Raw genomic sequence first — 21,948 nt, 5'->3', positions numbered from 1 at the left:
AAAGCCTTTTAAACGTAAAAAGAAAAATCAATGGATCAGCAGTCGTTAAAGCACGATCTTACCGATGATGAAATACCGTCTTCGAGGGGGCTGCCCGCCTGTAATTATCACGTTAGCTCATCGTTAGGTGCAATCATTATAACAGCTTTACAAGAAACAAGCCAATAAGCCTGACAACAGCTCTTCCTATACACTAGGCAAGCAAAACGTCGATTGTGCGCAAATTTAGGAACCGTGCGACATCCTCACAACATAAAGATGCTGAATATCTGCATAAACCCCGTGACAACGCTCAAAAAGAGGATACAAAGGCACTGAAATTAAACCTCGATCTCTCTCTTTTTTTTTTCGCTAATAATTACTTATGTATCTATTTCCTTTTGAATGAACACAAACAACACGAAACTTCAGCTGAGGAAGCGCGCGGAGGTGTCATGAAGTAAAGACGTGAAAGGTGCATTCCAATTTTCTCTGTCTCAATTTGTTTCGACTCTGTGTTTACACAGAGACAGACTCAATTTACGATTTTCATCTCGTTCTGTTTACGTGGCTTGCGATGCTTAGCCGAGCAAATACCGACGCTACCCCGAGCTGCCTGTCGTTGGCAGCCAGCGATAAGGGTCTCCGTTGGCAACATCCCTGAGTCAATAAACGGAAAGCGGACTTACTCCGACGGCGAAGACCCACCAGTTGGTTGGTGCGCGCACTGGCTGCGGTAAAAAAATAAAAATGAAGGGGTGATCGTTAGCAACCAGAAAAGAAATGTCGAAACCGCAATACAGCAGGGCTTCTAGAACTAACGCTATGAGATAAGTAGCCGCAGTTACTAAGCACGAATTGCTCTCATTCGAACCCTAGACGTCTCTCGGGTGCACACAGAGCTTCATTGAAACACGTTTATCAATAGTGTTCATGTACAGCTAGGGGGTAAAAAGATAAAAACTGTAAACATGGTTTTAAAGTATGCATAGCAGCTTTTCGTCCAACCCGGAGATGCAAGAACACTGTATTGAGCTAAGGAGCAGCGCATGTTTTCGTCACTGGTGGAAGGGAACAGAACACTGCCTTTTATAACTTGAAAGAATCTTGTAGAAATACCACGCCCGTGCTTTCGGACACTTATCATAGAGTCGTGCTTTCAGTTTCTACATATAAAAAGCTACCACCGACTTGGGCGCAGCGTCATAGGCGATAAATTCTCGAAAAACAAAAACTGCGATCGAGTGAAAACTAAACGCATAAACGCCAATGAGCTCAGAAGACTGATGTACAGCAACGGTGCTTTACATGTTGCGGCTCTCACCGTGTACAACTGCAAACAAGCACTTCTGATCGGCCGCATCTCATCTCATCGAGAGCAATCGTGGTAAGGAGACACTTTCACTCACGGCACATCTCCTCGTCAGATCCGTCTTCACAGTCCTCGCTGCCGTCGCATAGCCAACGCATGGGAATACATTCGCGCGTTGTCTTGCACGTGAACTCACGACTACGGCAGTCCTCCGACTCTGCTGTAAAGGCATAACAGTTTTGCTAAGTTTTTAACAGGCGTTAACTTCCACACCGTTTCGTAGTCAGCGTGACGACGCTGAAAAACTGGCAATTTTCCATTCCTAAACTTTGGCTCGCCATTAAATGCTGAAGTCAAACTGGCTTGAAATAATAGAGCGAGCTCTGACCTAACGCCTGACGACCAAGCCAAATATAGTGTTTTGCGTCGTGACAATTTGCAGTTAGAATGGTTTGCAATGTCCGGCTAGCGGTTTTGTACGTTACAATGATTTCACTTTGGCACGCATTGAGCTGATACTTCCGCGGGTCGCAACGTATGAAATAGTGTTGACTGCAAAAAACATCGCCTAGTAATGAGAGGAAGATGAAATTTACGCACTACATGTTTGATCATAGCGAGTATTTTTGTCAAAAAATGCAAAAACGCATCTGGTATGTACGCATCCTACAGATGGTGCAAGCTTCCAGATCACCAAGTACAGTGCTCTTTAAAAGTCTCCAAGCCATATTGCGAGTGACCGACAAAGGCTGATGTGACAACCTTGGCCTAAGCAAGAAATGTTTCGTGCACTTCGTGCGTTTGTCTGCATCGTGTAGTCCTTAGAGCCTGATACAGAACACTGTCGAACGGCTCGACAATGAGTTCAAATGCGAAACCATCAGAGCACAGTACCAGGATAGCGCACTGGTCTTGTGCGCCCGCCACTGGCGTTCATGTTTAAATATGAAATATAGTGTTTTTGAAAATAAGTCCACTTTAGCTACTGCTATTTCGCACGTCGCATAAAAGCGATAATAGAGCGATTTAGCTTACCGTGATCCGCGATCCGCCACCGTGACCATTTACCGCGCGTGGACGGGGCGCACTAGCTGATTGGTCCCGACGCGGCAGGTCTATGTGCCGACATCAAGTACGTGGCGCCATCTATCGGCGTCAAGAAGATCTGGGCATGCGCAGTGGAACGCGCGGTGGCGGATCACGGTAGCGGATCGCGGTAAGCTAAATCTCTCTAATATTGTACCTGCTTTGCCGCCTTTCCCACTCAGCAGTGACTTCCGTGGTCCTGCAACAAAAAGGGCATGAAGTCAGGGAAGAATTTATTGTTCACATTGAGAGACAGCAAGGGGAGTAGAACGGAGGTTTGGGAGAAGTAGGGTAATAAGCATTGGTTTAAAATGAAATTAAAATAAACTGGAAACTGCGCGTTAAAAGCTCTCATGTGCACGTAGACTGCGCTTGAGCAGGGCTCCTGTACGTTTACACGAACAACGCACAAGAAGAAAAGGACAAGAACAGATTAGCTAAACGCTAGCTTCCAAAAATGTTTAGTTATGCGTCAACATTAAAAACGTAAAGAGAACGAAAATACGGCGTTTGTTCCATATCCAAAAGAACGCGTAAAAGCAAAAAAAAAGGCGCATGCTTATGATCTTGAAAAGTACTAGAACCAGCGGCGACTCGAACAGATCAAGTTCGTTTGCCGCTGCTCCAGAAAACTACGTCGTCGCCGCAGCCTGCCTACCTGCGCTATGCTTTGGAAACCGGTGTCTTCCTCAAATTTTATCCAGGCCCGATGCAGTAAAAATGTAAAAGCACTCAACCACTTGCAAATGGCAGCCCTAGCTTGTACGCGCGCCGCCAAGCCTATGCTTGAATGCACTTGACCAGATACTTCATCCAACTTGGCATCCCATTTCAACAAAGTACACAATATCTTGAACAATTTCATCGAATATGAGAGCCTAGCTGCGCACAGACGCCGCCTCAAATTTCTGGGGAAAGTGGTAGTCACCCTGACTGCGTATAAAAAGGGACCATAGGTTAATCCTCTCACAAACTAGAAGTCACTCACTAACGTATTTTCCTCCCTATGATATTTTTCCGGCCAGAAACTCCATATACATTCAAAACGAGATATCAAACAGTCATTCGCCCAAAAATGTTACCCGCACACGTGGTTCGTGCAGCCACGCTTTAAGAGCATACCGATAGCATACGTACTCATACAGTTATCGCTTCCGGTTGCTATCTTCTTAGTTAATATGTAAAAGCGGAGAGTGCTGAAGGTAACCTGGCTGTAGATGGAGGCCTTCATGCTGTTTTTGTTTTTTAATGTTTAGGCTCTTCAAATAATAATAATTATAATAATAATATTTATTATTATTATTATTATTATTATTATTATTATTATTATTATTATTATTATTATTATTATTATTATTATTATTATTATTATTATTATTATTATTATTATTATTATTATTATTATTATTATTATTATTATTATTATATCATGTAAGACCTTTAATAAAGGCGGTGACTACTTTGATTAGTGTACTGCTCCTTGTATGACATCCCACTATCGAAAGACGCACTTCCTATACTTTGGACAAATTTGCACTGTTCTTTCGTTAACCTCATTGAAATGCGGCCTACACCAACGTTACGCTTAAACAAGAGAGCGTTAAAGGTCTCGTTCTCCAGAATATCCAGCACCGGCCTCGGCGCCCGCGTTTCAGCGCCAGCTTTTTGAGCGAACTACGGCTGAGCACTGGCTGGTCGCTAGTTAGTGTAAGATTACGACACCGCATGGCACGGCCAAGCGGACAAGCACTGCCAAATTGGGTTCCTCCCTTGAGATAGGAGCGTGAGATGAGAATCAACTCTCGGTGACCCTTGAATTCAGAGCCGGACACGCTAGATCTAGCCCACGTAGGCACGTTAGTACGTCGTAGTTAAAGTGGGCTTTACATCGTTCAGGTAACATGGTAACTTGTCACTGGATGTCAGTGAGTGTCAGTGAAACAACAGAGCCAGGTATTAAAGTGGTAATGATTAAGCGAGTAGAAAAGTGCACGCGCGCTAACGAGGCTGACGCAAGCAATTAACACTGTCGAGTCATACTCTTAAAGTACGAGCTTAAGTGTCCCAGAAATGTTTAAGCGGGCTACAGATCGGTGCAAGCTCCGAAAAGGTTATTCTGAAAACCACACGTTGGCCGAACCTCTTAGGGTTGTGAGGGACAGCGGGGAGATGTGGTGGTACGTAGAGGGAACCTTCTGAGTTCCCAGCCTCTGAGTCGGTAAACTATTTCTGACGATAACATCATTTTCCTAACATACTTCGCGTAACGGAAAAAATGTAAATTTATTGCGTAACAAGCACGCGGAAGTAGGGTACATTGCTGCTGGAAGCTTCCGAACGTTATGCAGAGCATCCATTTTTTTTTTAGAGCACACAATGCACATATATCTAAATAATTGCCTTCACAAAACGAACGAAAGCTTTAAAAGCACACCACGCGAATGTCGGTGTCCGCTTACGCACGATACACTGAGGTCTCTATTGTAAAAAATAAGGACAAAGGATTCCGCTCGGTGTCAGCAGCTTCCCCACATGGCGCGATCACAAAGAGAACTGCTATCATCCCTTATCTCCACACTCTCTCCTTCACTCTATGAGCGTCCAACACTCCAGTGCAAAGTTCGATTTTAATATTTCTGAAAGACTCGGTAATCTGTGCAAGAGCACTGTGGTAATTATTATAATGAGTGAGTGATTATAAAATAAACACACAATAACATTATTCAGTGCGTGCACCACGTCCTCCAACATATTTCTTGGTTATGCAGAAACCAATATACTGTGCAGGCAGAGCATTCACCGGTTTGACGAAAAACTCAGTGAACACGTGAACAATAGAAAAATGGGCAGTACGGAATACTCATATTTGAGAACCGTGTCGGTGAACATGTTGATTTGAAAACTTTCATTAAAAATATGTAACGTAAGGTCGACTGACACGGGAATTGACAGAACCCGAGAAGACTGCAGCGAAAGACCATGAATCGACGCATCTCCTTTGCGTCCTGTCACAGTTGCTCGGTGGTTGGGTTGACTGGAGAACCCAAGAACGCGGAATCAAATTATGGCTGCAGTGACCGCTTTTCGATGAAAGCAAAAAGCACGACGACCATGTACTACGCAATGTTAGTGCACGTTTAAGAACTCCAGGTGGTTAAAACTACTGGAGGCGTCTCTCGTAGCCGTAGATGCTTTGGGAGGTTAAAGCCATATAAACTAAACCAAATTGTCTCCATCACCTTAAACAGCTAGCTACCGTCAAAAGCTTGTGCGAGCTTAAATTTTGTTGTTTTCTTTCGGTGAATGCCCATTTGATGGCCAATGTAAACAGAGTCACTCTATCGAATAAACGTTGACAAATATCATCTCTGTACTTGCCCGGCACTGCTTGTGCTTTGACTGTGCTGTGTTTACCTAAAGAATGGCGAACCTACACAGCGAAGATCCTGCAGACAAACTCATATCTCTTGCCCAATTTACCTTTAGCGCCCGTCATGTTATCTTTCATCTGACATTCTAGGTCTGCTTTACGTTTCTTATCTTGATAATGGGCTGCTCCCTCTGGCCGCACCCCCATCATCGCATAAAAGGACACAACAAAGACACTAATAAATCACGTTATAAAGTTGTAAAATTATAATGTATATATGCTCCAGGTATTACTTGTATCAGTGTCATTGTAATCTTTTCATATAAACACTCTCTCTCTGACTGCATTTCCTACTCTCTCCGCCTTCATATACGTGAGCCATCGAACATATGTTTTGAAACAATTATGGTAACGAAACATAACGGATTTATGTAAACGCGAGAGGTAAATAGCAGAACCAGTTTCTAGCATAATTACGCCTCGTTGATTTATCCCACTTTTGAGCGCATTAAATTACCGCCAAGGCAATAAAACATTACTGCATTAGGTATCACTGAAATAGAAAATTTCGACAAAGTAATAACATTTAACAGATTTACCTGCATGAGCTGCAAAATAAAACTGTGGTGGTAGCGTCAATACTCACGCTGCGGATATTTCGCATTTTTATCGAACGTAGTTTGCTTCCAATGCTTTTAAAACGAGTAAACTTTTCTTCTATCCTTAACAGCGTAAACATGTGGATTCCTCTCTCATTATGATCGAAATCTGTGCGAACATGTTTTGATTATGTTTTGCAAGTCTGGGTTATGTCTTCCCATTAGTCGTGCGATCGCTCCTCTCAGTTAGCGACATACTTTGTAGGGAACAATAACCATTACAAACAGGACAGAGTCGTTTCCGCTGGTCTCTTGTACACGATATGCTGCGTTAGGTTCAACTACGTGGCAGAGCCGTATGAACTCATGGCCTAGCAAGAAAAATTGGTCTACTCCCGGTTAATTACTGATTGCAAGCAACATCACAGCCGAGGCGCTACAGTAAGTCATCTTTTGAGCAAACTCCCCTCTGAAAGAGCGTCCCCATTACATATCAGGGGCCATGCCTTGCCACAGTTTTTGACTCAGGGCGCTGCTTTTATGCGCCTTATATTTCAAAGATAATTCCATGCCGCTCTTCTATTGGCAGGCACCGCCGGAAACTTTGAAGGAGCGCCGAAGCATACACAAGAGAGTAAGCAAAGCAGCGCACCATACGTTAACTCACATCTTAACATGTTGTCAGTATTATTAGCTAGCTAGCAATGCACATATTAGTCTTTGATATCAAAGCCGGGGTTGGACAACGGCCGAGCTCAAGATTTGCAAACACTGTGCGGTATAATAAGCATATAAAGGCGGGGGGGGGGGGGAGGGGGGGGGTGCTTATATTGACGAGGCAGAAGAAATTGAGCTACGATGCAAAAAGCTTCTAAGCACAAACGGCCCCTGTTTTCCTCAGAAAATAGTATTGTTTATATTTTTACGAACACTACTCACCGCCATTAGACGCAATCATTTACTCGTTCTTCAGCTCCTGTTGCACAAAATAAATGCTGTATACGGACAAAAGTCCTAAGGTTTTACAGGCCTTAAATTATTCTGTATGTTGTAATATTTTTACATAATAATTAATTCGACACACAGTGCCAGATTTACAACACTCACCATATTGCATGAGCAACCGCACAAAATATCGTTTCGTGGAACAGTGCCTCGTAAGCCATTATGCTAAATCATCATGGAAGCTAACATGTGTGCCAATGCCAAAGCTTACGCATACGAAACCGCACAAAATTTAAATATAGCGCCACATTGCAAATCAGCAACTCGTCGCCGCTGACGCGCACATTTAAGTGTGATTCTGGGTGGACTCCATTCTGTCTAACTTGCAGAATGAGAAATTATTAAACATCCTGGCTAAGCGCTCGGGGAATGCACCTCACGATAACCGAGTATAAGAACATTATTAGCGGCGCTCTTGCGCATCAGTTCCCACTGTGCGGCGGATTAGCATCGCGTTCGATTCCACTCAACTATTCCCACTTTTTGCTCTCTAAATTAGCAGCATGCTTCTTCCCTGGTTGTGTTTAGGGTCGCATCATGCGGTGCGTCTGTATATCCTTTCAAACAGCGACGAGACGAGCTGGCTGCCCGAACTTCATGTTCTGAATCCGAAGTTTCGGTTATGTGTCTTTGAATTCTGCCGAATCTACATAAGCAAATTTTCGGTGACATATTCGGTGACATAACTTTCGGTTATGTAACTTTGACAAAACGGAGCAGCGCATGGTTCGGTCTGCACTCTTTCGGCGCTCATGGGGCTACGTTCACTTGTGGTCAGTCAATACGGATCCGCAAAGGTGAAAAACTATGACCTCACTCCCCTCCTCCTCTCCCCTCCTTTTTCTTTCCGCGACCGCTAACACTCACCGCAGTTCTGCTCGTCTGAGCGGTCCTCGCAATCATTGACGCCGTTACACACGACCGCCTTGTCGATGCAGCGATTCACCGAGGCGCACTTGATGAGTGGCGGCGCGCAGCGGGAGCAGCCAACCTCGTCCGAGTGGTCGGCGCAGTCGAACTTGCCGTCGCAGAACTTTTTCTTCAACACACAGCTGCTCTGGTCGGAACAGCTCACGAACGGCTCCAGGCACACACGGCGCGCTGCGACGAGCGCCACACGCAACGTGTTCTTCCTGCCTTTGCTTCCTTTCTTTTTGTAGTCATTTCAAAGAGGCTAACATGTATTCAGTACGAGCCGCTGCTGAAGCAGCAAAGGTGGCAAAGCTCGCGGCCTAGTAGTGCTACTCTTAATCCATCTTTCATTCTCCCCTCTCTTCGTTGCTTTTCACCCCACATGCGACGTGGGGCTCGTCATACATTCAAGCTACCGCAGTCTAGGCGCTTACTGGATCCCTAATTGTCCACGAACCCTCTGAGACGTTCGAAGTCACAAATCCTTAATGACTTGCGGACTGTAAGTTTCTCTCTGACGCCAGTTAGAGCAAATGATATTGTCTCAAGCAGCTTGTCGCTAAAAACTGTGTATCAGTTAGCGTGGCTGGCTATATATTTGTCCAGCCGTTAATTATGGACCTGAACTAAAAATGTTCCTCGCGAGCGAATGAACTGCCCGGTCGTTGTTCCATCACGGTAGTCTATATGACACTTCAATAATAGAGCAATCCGTAGAAGGGTGTTGTGACTTTCCTCCTGGTTAACATGTCATTACAGATACAACTTCAGAAATGATTCATGGTTTTGCATAGACACTCCCGGACGGTTGCTTTGTTTTTCTTGGAAAGCTTGTTGCATAACTAAATTGGCGTAAAAATCATGAAACATGAACAATTACTGATGTCGGACGTAGCATGGAAAACAACAAGTGAAGTGTTATTCTCCAAAATAGCTGAAGCAAAACCACAATGTCCATCACTCATTTTTGCACGCTTACATTCTGCCAAAACAAATTTTGTAAAAAATAAAAACTGCCATGTCGGCTGGGGAGAACATCGCTGTGCAAGCTTTCTTTCTGTTCATTATAGGCTCTCCGGATCTTTCTGAAGCAGAAGAGATGGTGACTGGTAATGATACAAAACCATAATAAGGACGAGCTTGGCTATAGTAACTGCCACGTCCTCATGTACTAGCACTCTCCCAGCTAATATCTATACGTGCCAAAAATAATTAAAAATTCGTGTGGCAGTATAAACATACAGCATCCTAACTACACATATATGATCACAAGGGCTCTGTTTCTTATTCCTTTTTTATTATTATTGAGAGGCAGGGAAGGCTTTGTTGAGGCATCTATTTTTTGTTGATGTACCCTGTGATTGAACGTACGGAATCCAAGGTGCTGGCTCAACACGGTTATTGATTTCTGCTGCTAATTAGAAACCTTCTACTAAGAAAACTCTCTCTACCGTTCCTTTCTTCATCTCCCTTTTTTCCAAATCGCCTTCGTGATGCCGCGGTTCAGGCGTTCACTACGAGTAGGTCTGTTACTGTGCGTTTTCTTCACAACCACTCAACTTATTGTCCACGAGAGCACAGGTTATAAGTTTCAGATCACTCTTGCGCTTCTTAGCACTTTAAACTCATAGCATTATGTTACAGCCGAGGTCCCCTTCAAGTCGTGAAAAATATCACGCCAAGCAACCCTTGCGAGCATGAGCTGGAGACAAGCAAAACTCGTGAGTCGGTCATCCGGTCAGTAGGCCGGCATCTTAGTCTGCGGACATCTGGCGTCATCTGGCGACTCCCTGGAGAAATATCAAATTCCTTACAAGCAGCACTCGTAAGGAGGGAGTGGCATATGCGACACTTCGTACGGCCTTCCTTAGCCTTCCGTACCATAAACCCCTTTGCACTGAATTTCTTGATGCTATTAGACTGTTTAGTACACCATTATTAGTTAGCCGTATAATAAAGAAATTCACAACTGCTTCACACCATGCAAGCCACTCTTCAAGAACCAAGCCGTGCAACGAACTTACCGGTGCAATCGGTGTTGAATTTTCGTTTTACTCGGATGAAACAAATGATCAAACTTCTGTTTTTCTGTTCTACGTTTCTCAGGGCAATCAAATTTTTGTCACGTGCACAGCGGCCCTGCCATCCCCAAGGATGTCATAACCTGCATCGATTTCACCGCTGGAAACAAATCCGCCCGTCGGGGATGATGTTTACAATCACAACAAATACCCGACTTATATCGTAAAAATACCCGTACGGTGCCTATTGAAGCCTGTTCAAGCAATGCTTTCATTTGTCCACCACTATCAGCCGCGCTGGACAGAGCGGAATTCCCTCAATGTAACCAATAAAATATGGCGTTTTGAGGATAGAATATGACCATCACTAAAGTTGCAGTGAATGAGAAGTTCATTTCATATTGCTAATAAAAGCACCCAATTATCGCATCGACCATATGAGTCCCAGCATAACTAAGAGCCATTCCTTTAGTCCAAACAAGCAGCAACTTTAGTAATATAGTTTACACTTGTCCACAGTTCGTCGAATCACGACATTGCTTATTATTTCAATGTCAATATATTCGCTTTGTGCGTTTTGTTTGTTTCAGTGTATATTGTGCCCCTTTCCTGCAACGGCCTCAAATACGTGGCTAGCAGTATGTTTAAATAAATAAATAAATTTAAGAGTACAATTAAGACCCCCATATTTGCACTGAAACATTATTAAAACATCAAAATAATTTGAATCGAAAAAGCGAGCCTACTTTTAGATTTTATAAAGTAATTTGAAACCAATGTAGTCAGGCAACCAGGCTTAGGTAACAAAGTCAAACAGGAGCCCTTCAATTGCATTGGCTAAGCCCTGTTATAACGAAAGCTAATTCGAATTGAAGGACTGCATGATTCATAGGCCGCTCGTGCACTCTAATCAAAATTATTGATGATCGCAGTAGGTCCACGTATAAATTTCTTTTTCGGTATTCTGATCCGTCGTTCAAGAAAGCACCTATGTATGTTTTGAGAAATATAATATTCGTTTAACCATTGTTTTTAAATGGCACAAAATAAACCTGTGCACTCTACCTGCAGTCCATTTTCTTAGATGCCAGCTTTACCCGTACAGACTGGTTCAAGCACCATTACAGCTGCTACGAATCGGTCATCCGGGGCATTATAGAAGCTCGAAAAACAATAATATGATTGGCGCAAGACTGATTGTTACATAGTGCGCCTCGCGAGACCGATGTCTGACGGCAGTTCATTACATTAATAAGTCCAGAGCATAACTCAGACGGCGTAACGCCACGTGCGTGTAGTTTTCTTGAGGAATTTAGATTCAAAAGGAACCTACTGCCAGTCGAGACAAAGTTACGCTGACCGCTTTGCAGCGGAGAAGCAGCGGAACTCACTGCAGTTGACCTCATCCGAGCCGTCCTCGCAGTCCGAGGTACCGTCACAACGCCACTGTACCGGCACGCAGGTCTTCGTCGCAAGGCACGGGAACTCGGTGGGGCGACACTTGCCATCCACGGGCACCGGAGGTGGTGGCCGCGTCCCTGCCGACGAAAACGTGTAAGGCGATCCCGTGTCAGTAGCTTTTGCTCCTATAGGCTTCCTCTAAGTACGCGTACACTAAATCACACAAAAGGAGATACTCTTCCTCGTCTATCGTGCACACACGGCAAGGTAACATAACATGAAGGATCAGACGATCACGGGAGCGCATTAAAGGGAGCCACCTGGTAACGTGGAAGAAAATAGAAAAATCTTCCTCATTTTCATAACAGGGCAGAAGGTTCCAAAGTTGAGTTTTCTGATGCCGCTCAACGTTCGTCCAGCTATCAGCAGTCATTAATATTGCGATGCACTTGAAATTTCGCTTCATACTTTGAGCAGTAAGCGAAGCGGGAAATAACATATGCCGGCCGGACAATCAATATAGCCAGCTAAAACATTAGAAGCAACAAAGAAATTTTGGATTGATTGATTGATTGATTGATTGATTGGTCGATTGATTGATTGATTGATTGATTGATTGATTGATTGATTGATTGATTGATTGATTGATTGATTGATTGATTGATTGATTGATTGATTGATTGATTGATTGATTGATTGATTGATTGATTGATTGAGACATCCAAGAGGCACTATTTGCTTCCAGTGATACGGCTTCAATCAGGCAGCGGTGACACCCGTAATAGCATTTCGGAAGATCGATCGACAATCGAAATCTGCTTACTATTGTAAATGCTACTCTCTTTGCTGCTGTTCTAAGGTAATACATGTACACTTTTCTAATGAGTGGTCACTGGGCGTCGCCATATTGCTCGTCGGATTACTTTGTAAACTTGGCGATTGCATTACAAAAACCGCAGCGGAACCGGTTTTTGCCGCAGTTCAGAGAGAAGCCATGTTGACGTGTCCATTGCCCGATGGAAAGGTGTATATGCAACATTGTCGAGATGCCTACCTTCGACGCCTCAGATATGTGACCTCTCGTTTCAGAGCCTCCTTGTGCATAAAACATTGCTAACTGTATTTAATACCACCAAACAAAACAAGCATGCGTCAGTATACACAGGTGAATGGCCCAAACGACCACCAAAAGAAAGCCAACGATCCAACGTCCAACGCACGTCGTTTCTCGCGTCCACGGCATGCTGCCCAGGTGCTTGTGTACCCTCATCATGGCTTACGAATTTATTCGACACTGTCGCTTCTTTACGCACACATGTTCTTATTACGTTTCGACGAAATAGATAGATTGATTGATTGATTGATTGATTGATTGATTGATTGATTGATTGATTGATTGATTGATTGATTGATTGATTGATTGATTGATTGATTGATTGATTGAAAACTTTATTTGTCTTTTGGAAGTTTGTTAGCGGTGGAGGTCGAGGCTTCTTCTGGAAGTCCGTCACCTCCCTGGCCGTGGTTGGGCCCCTAGTCCAGGGCTCCACTGAGTCGGGCCACCTCGCTTGCGTGTGCTATGAGTGCCCTCTGGGCCTCTAGCTCGCAGCTGGTGAGCCGGCTCTCCCATTTCGAACAATCATTACGCTGATTTTCTATCAGTAGATTCTGCCACATCACTATATTTGCTAGTAGGAGATTTTGTTGACAGATTTCAACCAAGGCCCGATTAGTGGTACTGCAAGGAAGGGCCACTTTTTAGACGACGGCTGTAAATGAGTTACGTTTTAGCTTTTGCTACTTTTCCAAACGGCATTTTCTTTTCCAGTTTTATCAGTTTGATAGCAGCGTTGTAAACGCTCCATTCCTATTACTATGCATAGAGGCCCAATAGGCTTGTCTGGATAAAAGCAACACACAAACACATACGCACGCGCACGCACGCACACCCATATGCACGCATACGTGCACACGCCTTCAATCTCAACTGCTGTAGGCCTTCTGAGAATGGCTGCATGATGTGTTTAAGATACAAAAACTTCATGGGGTGAATAACTGTAACCACGGACGGAGTTGTTTTTCTCTTTCCTCGCTAATACGCTACACATACCACTGTGGCTACCATTCGGCAATGTTTTCCTTCATCCTACCCGGAGAGTCTGTTGAGTTTGCTGTCTGGTTGGCATTTCCCACCACTGGCGGCGGCGTTGTCCCGTTTCTCATGGCTTGGTGAGTCACGTTAGCCCGCTCGGCCATGTCTCTGATATGCGGCATGTCATTCTTGTCCTCTGCCAGAAGGAATGGAAAGGAAACCAGTTATAAAACTGTCTTCAGACACTAGTACAGGAGCTCTGTGGGCTTACACTTTTAATAAATTAGGAAAAAGCTGCGCGATAAAGCACAAAAATAGAATAAAAACCACCGCAGCAAAAGCGCAGAACACCTGTTGCACATCAGCGTTTATCGAACGTTTATCGATGGTCAGGTCTGCTAAATTGGCTTTTTTTTTTCTTCTTGTTACGCGTTCTGTGAAATGACGATCAAAAGCACCACCGAACTCACGTTTCAGGAACGGACTAAATTCTCGTTTGGATCTTCAAGATAAGTATCATAAATCTTCACTTTCGTTCAAGCCAGTCGGTTGATTTCCTTTGAAATGTATCTACAGGGTCATCTATGCTATGTTTGAACACAGTTGCTGTCTTCAAAGTTTCACTGCGACTGACCCAGTCTCGCAATGTAGTGGCAAGCTATGCGAAGTACAACATCCAGATTCTACCGTATTTGTTCTTGCTATTTCAACGCGATAGCGTAAAACGCACCGTTCACCGAAAATCCGGTGTCATGTATCAGAGGCCGGCGTCAGCGCTGGAATTGACGTTCGAATATTCACGAGCATGGAGCTCGTAGGCGGTAGCTGACATATGACATGACCGCACACTAACTGTACGTTTGGTTGCCTGGTATTACGTTTGGCAGAGGCTACCAACTCGGTCATCTTTCATATGAGAAGGCGATATCTGAATAAGCCTGTCAGGGCCCTTTGCATTCACGGATATATCCCTAGGCCACGCAGTCCCGTTCATACGACTTGGTTCAAGTGGGTCTTTATGTGTGGAGTGGTACCCTACGCTATTGCATCATATCCTTAAAGGTGGAGCTTATGTGTCACCCATAAGTTTTTTTTTTTCATTTATTGATACACTCAAGGACAGATCCATTTGAGAGGGCAGTGGTTTACACGTCATTTCAGAGGTTACAAACTAAAATGAAAACTATAAGAGTCATGTTCCTGGTCATACATTTCTAGCTAAAGTACCAAGCATACACTTGTCATCGTAAGGCAAAATAGCATTGGTAAATGAGAACAATAGATAAAATTGTTATGATCCAGAGTACAGAATAGTAGCTACATTGGTACATAATTGCAGGTTGACTTGAGTATTGTCTGTCTTGAATGCTGGTAATCCTTTGCTTTGATATGCAGCTGCGTCAGACGAAACAGACACCGACCATGTTCGCACTGAGATCGGACAACCCTATATACTTGCGCAAAGAAGACGATGCCAAATGAAGCAACACATTCGACATATACAAAGCGCAACTTTCAACTCTTTTCATTTTTCAGAAAGCAGCTGCATTTTTTTGTGATTTCATGTGCATCACAAAAGTAGCGAAATGCTAACATGTGTGATTCAAATAGGTAAACAGCCACCAAGATTGGAAAGCCAGGATTTAACATAGCAAACTCAAATACCCCGAGGCGAAGATCAACAAAATTGTTTGAAAATTCGTGGACTATGCTTATTTTATTATTCTTGAATTTTTTTTTATTTCTTGACACAGCTTTCGCTGCGATGGGTTTTTGCGTTTCATTATCGCCTACATCCTTTGCAAATCTACAAGTTTTCAAACAATATTGCTGCTCTTTGTATTAGGGTCTCTGAATTCGGTATGTCGAACCCTTGTTTGGTTTGGGTTGGGTTGTGAGGTTTAACGTCCCAAAGCGACTCAGGTTATGAGAGACGCCTTAGTGGAGGGCACCAAAAATTTCGAGCACCTGGAGTTCTTTAACGTGCACTGACGTCGCACGCAACACGGGTACCTTGCTTTTCGCCTGCCTCGAAAAGCGGCCGTCGATACCGGGATTCGATCCCGCATCCTTGGAAAGAGTAGTCGAGCGCCGTAACCACTGAGCCACCACGGTGGGGATGTTGAACCCTGGATTTTCACACTTGACCGGAGGTTGCCTAATTGAAACATGCAGATTTGTCCTGCTCTTTTTGTGGCGCACTTGCTGGTATAAATGTAGCTACGTTCTAAGGAATAAAACAGTCGTAAGGTGCCCTCTATATACGTCGTACGTGTTCCTTCATGTACGCCCTGTCAATACATTAACAGCACCACGTGATCGTCGATTGCCCGGTGCAACCGCGCCGAGCGAAAACAAAGAGAAGATCGGGAGAGGGATCTAGGAGGAGGCGTAATCATGCTGCTTGGGCGGTCATCTGCTTGGCTGTTCTGTTTCGATCGAAAGCTACCCCTCGAATGAAGTTTAATGTCCGTGTTCTGAGAGCGCTCGTCCTATCTGCTGTGCGCTTGTGACTTTGATTGGTGTAAAATTTTTAAAGTTCCAATTTCTACACTTGTACCGTGATTCATTTGCGGGCACTGTCTCGAGGAGGTTTCTGTTGGAAGTAATCAAAGTGCCGGTATTTAAATGTTCTCGACCGTAATTTGTTCCTAAATAACAAATGCAAACAGTTATTGGGCATGTTATGCTGTTTATTGCGGAATGGTTCCTTGGAGATATTATTTGCGCTATATACATGGCATAAAAGTAGCGGCAGCTTATTGGGGCACTGATGCATACCAGCCAATTGTTGGAGGGCCTGCTTCGCAATAATGAGAACAGCCTAGCAGATGAGGCTCATTTCAGCAGCAGGAATTGTGAGCATGCGCTTTCCCCCAATTACTTTGTTATCTACTGCGTCTTCCAGCGGAGAAGCGCCTGGCAATCTACGGTCGCACGGTAATGTTAAACAATTGGCAGGGTGTAGAAATTTTTCTCATTCGCCCTGTACCTATAGCAGCTTCTTTTAAAAGTATAAACCTAAAAAAGAAAGAGAAATATCGGAGCACAAGAACTGCACAGCGTCGGTCCAGCTTCTAGAACGAAATGAGATGTTATACTTACCCAAGTCCAAAGGGCTATCATCAAAGAAGCCGGGCCTTGAGTTGAGGACTGTGTGATCTGAAAACAACAGTTTTCGAAACAGTTACAAGCGATATATGTCATGGTGATCAGCAAATGTCTGAATCAAGGCCTGATTACTCTGCAACGTAGTCAGACCTGAATAAAAAGCAAACAGGGCCTTTAATCAAAAGAAAATATTTTACCTGCATACTTCCAACGCAACATACAATTATTCTGACTCATGCGTCTAGGTAGGATACTAGTGTCTTTTCCAGAGGTTACCTCGCAACAGGGTTTGTTATAGACGTATGCGCAATGGAGGTCTTCTTAATTGCATCACCACATAGAGACGGAAATGTCTCAAAAGGTGAAAACAAGGGTGAGAACCGACTTAGAGCTTAGGGAGTGGGATAAAGACTTAATTAAAAATCAAACCACGTTACCTGATTATTTCTGGCAAAAACGGCACACATTCATAAATCGATTGCAACATAATATCTCGTAGCAAAGCAAGAAGGTATGTCATAAACGGGTTAGCACTCATTTCGTCCGAACTCAAAGGAAACCATGGCGGATATTTTTTTAATCAGTGTGGTGTAATAATCAAACATGAAGATAAGTTACTGGAAAGTAGAACAAAAACAACCGCATACTCCCGGTTGGGTCCGAGCCCACGACCTCCGAATTTCGCAGATGGTGCTCCAAAACTGAACTACGCTGGTGGCTGTTTATTCTTCCATGTTCTTGGGTATTTATGTTGCAACCTAACCTTGAGAGTGCTCCTCCAAGCAGCCGACGTGGAACATCCTGTGTTACCGCGAGCGTCACGCAGAACGTGAACTAGCAGAAAGAGTTGGGACTTTGGGATAACCATCTTACACTACCTACGACGGGAAGGCTGGAGATTCGAAGCCCTCGTTAAGCTAAAAGGAAAACAAATAAAGTGAAAATGAGGGACTTCGTTATGACATATACACAAGAAAAATCAGCCAACAGCTACTGAAACAAAAGAAAGAATCCGGGATGCTTTGTTCCTTCAGTGCGAAGAATTAAGCGTGCAGATAGTTGACTGGAAAGCAGAAAACCGACCACCTGCCACCAGTGGGTGGAATGCGGTTCTACGTGATAGTCGCGGTAACGTTACACGTCCGCCACTGTAGAGGAGGGTGGCGCTAGCGAAGACTTCTGAGGTTTGTTTTCACGCAACATAAATAAATAAGGAAGTGGAATATTAAACAGCCGCTGCCATAGATCTGTAGAGTATCGGATGCGAAATTCTCAGGTCGTGGGTAATGATCTAACCGGTGGCATGTTGTTTTAAGGCGAAATTCTTTCTAGGCTCGTGATGAAAATCTCGCGTCGGCGAAATTTGTCAGCGAGATGTGTCAGCGAGTTTCTGCGAGTGACAGATACTGCATCTGTCCTTCCCTGTAAACCAATTATAGAGCGCCAAGAAACTTTAATGCGTTCAACGGAACGCTGGTTGTGTTCGACAAAGGGCGCGCGCGCTATGTACCATGTGCAGCGACAGGAGCAACGCTCATGCTTTCACATTTCTCCACTGCAGACTCTGCAGCGCTCTCGGATTTTTTACTTCTACATTCTAGTCAGTTATATCCACGTCAAATTATTAATTAACATTAAAAACAACAAAATATCATCTGTGCTTTCCTCTCCGTGGTCGTTGGCTCCCTTCCTATTTATATCGGCCTGACTATAGTTTCAAGGTTTAAATCGCCTTTAATCATATGTCGTCCGCAAGAAAATTTGCACGCTCCTCAATTGACCAACACATTGCTGCTTCATAATTTTCTGTCATCACCAACTGAACCAGGTGTCTCCGTAAAGTTGCTACTTACCATCAAAATATGAAAAGTGGCAAGTTTTACGTACTTTTTCTAGTAAAGCTTGAAAAAACAATCGATTTCATTGTAGTGGCTTGGGAACGCTAGTGTGCACTCACTGCAGTTACTCTCGTCCTGGTGGTCGTCGCAGTCGGCCACCCCGTCGCACACGAGTGACTTCTTGATGCATCGTGTGACGCCGTCCACGAGGCAGGCGTACAAGTGAGCCTGGCAGCCTAGCCGGATGCAGTCGCGCTCGTCCGAGGCGTCGGGGCACTGCGGCTCGCCGTCACACAAATTCTCCCGCGACACGCACGTCATGCCGTCAGCGCACGGCAGCCAGTTCCCAACGCAGCCTTCGATCGCATCGGGAGTCGAGAGACACAGAGTGCACAGTAAATAATTTTGTTATCTAGGTGTTGCTTCAGTACTGGGCCCGTATTCCGAGTTCACGTTGTTTTCAGAAGTGTCCTCAACTCCCTGACCTCGAGTCATCTGACTGATGAAAACACCGGTACCGGATATTAGTTCCACTTCCGGTTTCGATGTTTCCTCCGATCTTGACGTGAAGTCATGGTGCTAACGGCACTTCTGAAAGCGACGCAAACTCAGAATACGGACCCAGGAAACGGCAACAATTAAGCAAGCCTCTGAAATAAACCCTGGGACTCGTTTTTGTGTAATGTGGATCAAGCGAAGACGCGATAGCCTGATAATGGCGTTCCCTATGAGAACAAGATAAGGATTCATTCTATAGAAGTAATTTTTTTCGGACTCTTATAGTAAAAAAATATGCCGCGAGGATGGTCAGTAATAAGTAACTGGCGATTAATGGGCAAAACCATGAAACCAATTGTATTTGCCTCCCGGTAAGGTAAAGAGGACTCGACATTCCGTTTGACTACATATGCTATGGTAGAGAATTTTGTATTAGTTTTGTTGTAATTAGGATAGCCGACTGTTTGCAGCAAAAACAAATTCCAGTGGGCAATCAGAGTAACCAGCGAGGTTGACATCGTATCAGGCAAATAAGACGTACAGGTAAAACTCGAGGCACTGGTGCTCTCTGAGTTTACTAGTTTCGGTATGTTTCTTTACGTATAATACACAAACAATTTGCGAAGCAATTCACCAACTCTCTCGCCACTCTTCTACGCAGAACGTTCTCACTTAATATACTGTCATAGCGTACCTGTAAGGTGGGCTGCCCGGTTAGGTACGAGCGTCATTTAATGATTGTTATATGAGCTTATTCATCGTGCTTTATTTTTTCCTTTTATGGGAGGCCGCAGTGCTTGCACAAAAGCGTGAACTTTATCAGCCAAGAAATTCACAAGCGTAAACAGTTGCGTTGTATCGGCGCTGCATGCTTTGCAGCCGCAGTTAGTGACGTCACTTTTCAAAAGGCTTATCGCCGCCACTCTACACGTACCTGCTTTTACAGCCGCGTACATGGCATGGCACGGCATCCCAAAAATTATGCAGCCTGAATAAGTGTCATAAGGCTTCGCCTCGGGCCTTGATATTAATCTTAATGACATCTTAATTTTCACAATAAGGAATTGAGTAAGTTATTGATCGTTTGCCTAGTAATTCAGGCCCAGACCCGATGACCTAAGTTAACTAAACCAGTGATAGCTCGCTTGTTTACTTCACTCTTTCAGCAATCTATTGATACAGAAATTGTGCCTGACGCTTGGAAAATTGCGTGAATTATACCTATATTTAAATCTGGAGATCATTCTGCCCTCTCAAATTGCAGGCCCATCTCATTAACGAGTGTACTGTGCAAAAAGTTGGAACACATCATACCATTAGCGATAATGAAGTACCTCAATCACCACCACTTTTTTCTTTTTTTCAAAACCATGCAACGCGAATTCTTGCGCGGCCGTCCCTGTGAGTTACAGTTATTCGAACTGATAGCCAATCTGCATAATTCGGTACACCAATTAATGAGAATTTATGCCTTATTCATCGACTTTGCAAAAGCGTTCGACAAAGTCGCTCACACTCACCTTATATTTAAACTTGTAAATCTTTAAAAACAGCAAAGTCTTGAATTTCATGGATTGTTAACTTTTTGACTAACAGACACTCACCTTATATTTAAACTTGTAAGTCGTTATATAAACAGCAAGGTCTTGAATAGGATTAATAACTTTTTAACAAGCCGACAGCAGTTTGTTTTTACCAATGGATTTTGCTCCGCACTAATCCATGCAAAGTCTGCTGTGCATCGTGGTTCGGTGCTGGGACCCATCCTGTTTCTTATTTGTATTAATGACTTAAGCAGCCACCACACTTCTCAAATTAGGCTTTTGGCGATGACTGCGTTATTTACAAAACTCTTACTGACCTTGATGATACTAATGCTTTGCAATCGGATCTTGATGAAATTGCTAAGTGGTGCAAACAATGGTAAATGGAAATAGTTTGATTTGATTCGATTTCATATGACTAGACCCACAGAGCTCATCTCTTATTCTATGGGTAACGTGGCCAGTGAACAAGTTCCTACAGTCAAATACCTAGATGTTCACATTTCTTCACATTTGTGATGACACAAACATATTAATTACATAAACAATAAATCATCCAAAACCATTGGTTTAATTAGGCGTCACTTGTACTTTGCAAATCTGGCGACCAAAATGTTAGCATACACAAATTTTGTAAGATCACCACTAGAATATGCTGATTTCATATGGAACCCATGTCAAGCATATCTTGCAGAGAAACTGCAATCGCTTAAAAAAAAAAAAAAAAAGGCAGCTAGGTTTATCACAAAGAAATACGCTCCACTCAAGCGTCACAGATAGTAAAACATCCCTAAATTTAAGCTCACTTGAAAAGCCAAGATTTGTCAACCTGCTAAGTTACTTTCACAGGCTCTACCACAATCTATCGCCGTTCACAGAATCTCATATCAAACCACAGCATCGCATTTTTCCAATCTCATTTTTCCCGTTGAGAAAAATGCTTTAAAGTGCACCCAGAGATTGTTTACACCAAATTTATGTGTCATTAACCTGTAGTCTTGGCCATTTACTGTTAAAATAAACTACCAGCAAAAATCGTTTCCGAAAAAAAAAAATTACGACGCCTTTGTTACCGTACAGAAGTGACTACTACATGCTGGTTTGTAATAGACTGTTGTCAAAATTGTATTCCTTTATAATTTGTATCCAGCATTGTGGCCAACGTCTGTACATGTTTCAA

General features: G+C 43.6%; 1 protein-coding gene across 1 annotated transcript in view; it reads right to left on the bottom strand.

Annotated features, from left to right (window-relative positions):
• The window catches only part of LOC146191483 (uncharacterized), an 83,609-nt gene that overhangs the window by 46,169 nt on the left and 15,492 nt on the right, over positions 1 to 21,948 (bottom strand). The window contains exons 5-13 of the mRNA XM_084600337.1: positions 18,846 to 19,082; positions 16,883 to 16,939; positions 13,836 to 13,973; positions 11,676 to 11,822; positions 8,219 to 8,452; positions 2,535 to 2,576; positions 1,389 to 1,511; positions 669 to 710; positions 63 to 98 (exon numbers count right to left, since the gene is read on the bottom strand). Coding sequence (XP_084456463.1) covers positions 63 to 98; positions 669 to 710; positions 1,389 to 1,511; positions 2,535 to 2,576; positions 8,219 to 8,452; positions 11,676 to 11,822; positions 13,836 to 13,973; positions 16,883 to 16,939; positions 18,846 to 19,082 — 1,056 coding nt within the window. The remainder of the gene's footprint in view (positions 1 to 62; positions 99 to 668; positions 711 to 1,388; positions 1,512 to 2,534; positions 2,577 to 8,218; positions 8,453 to 11,675; positions 11,823 to 13,835; positions 13,974 to 16,882; positions 16,940 to 18,845; positions 19,083 to 21,948) is intronic.

This window comes from Amblyomma maculatum, chromosome 4, assembly GCF_055883805.1.
Source record: "Amblyomma maculatum isolate TAMU_Amacu chromosome 4, ASM5588380v1, whole genome shotgun sequence".
In the NCBI taxonomy this organism is placed as follows: Eukaryota; Metazoa; Arthropoda; class Arachnida; order Ixodida; family Ixodidae; genus Amblyomma; species Amblyomma maculatum.
The sequence above is the reverse complement of the archived record's forward strand: the minus strand, read 5'-3'. Positions and strand labels throughout refer to the sequence as shown.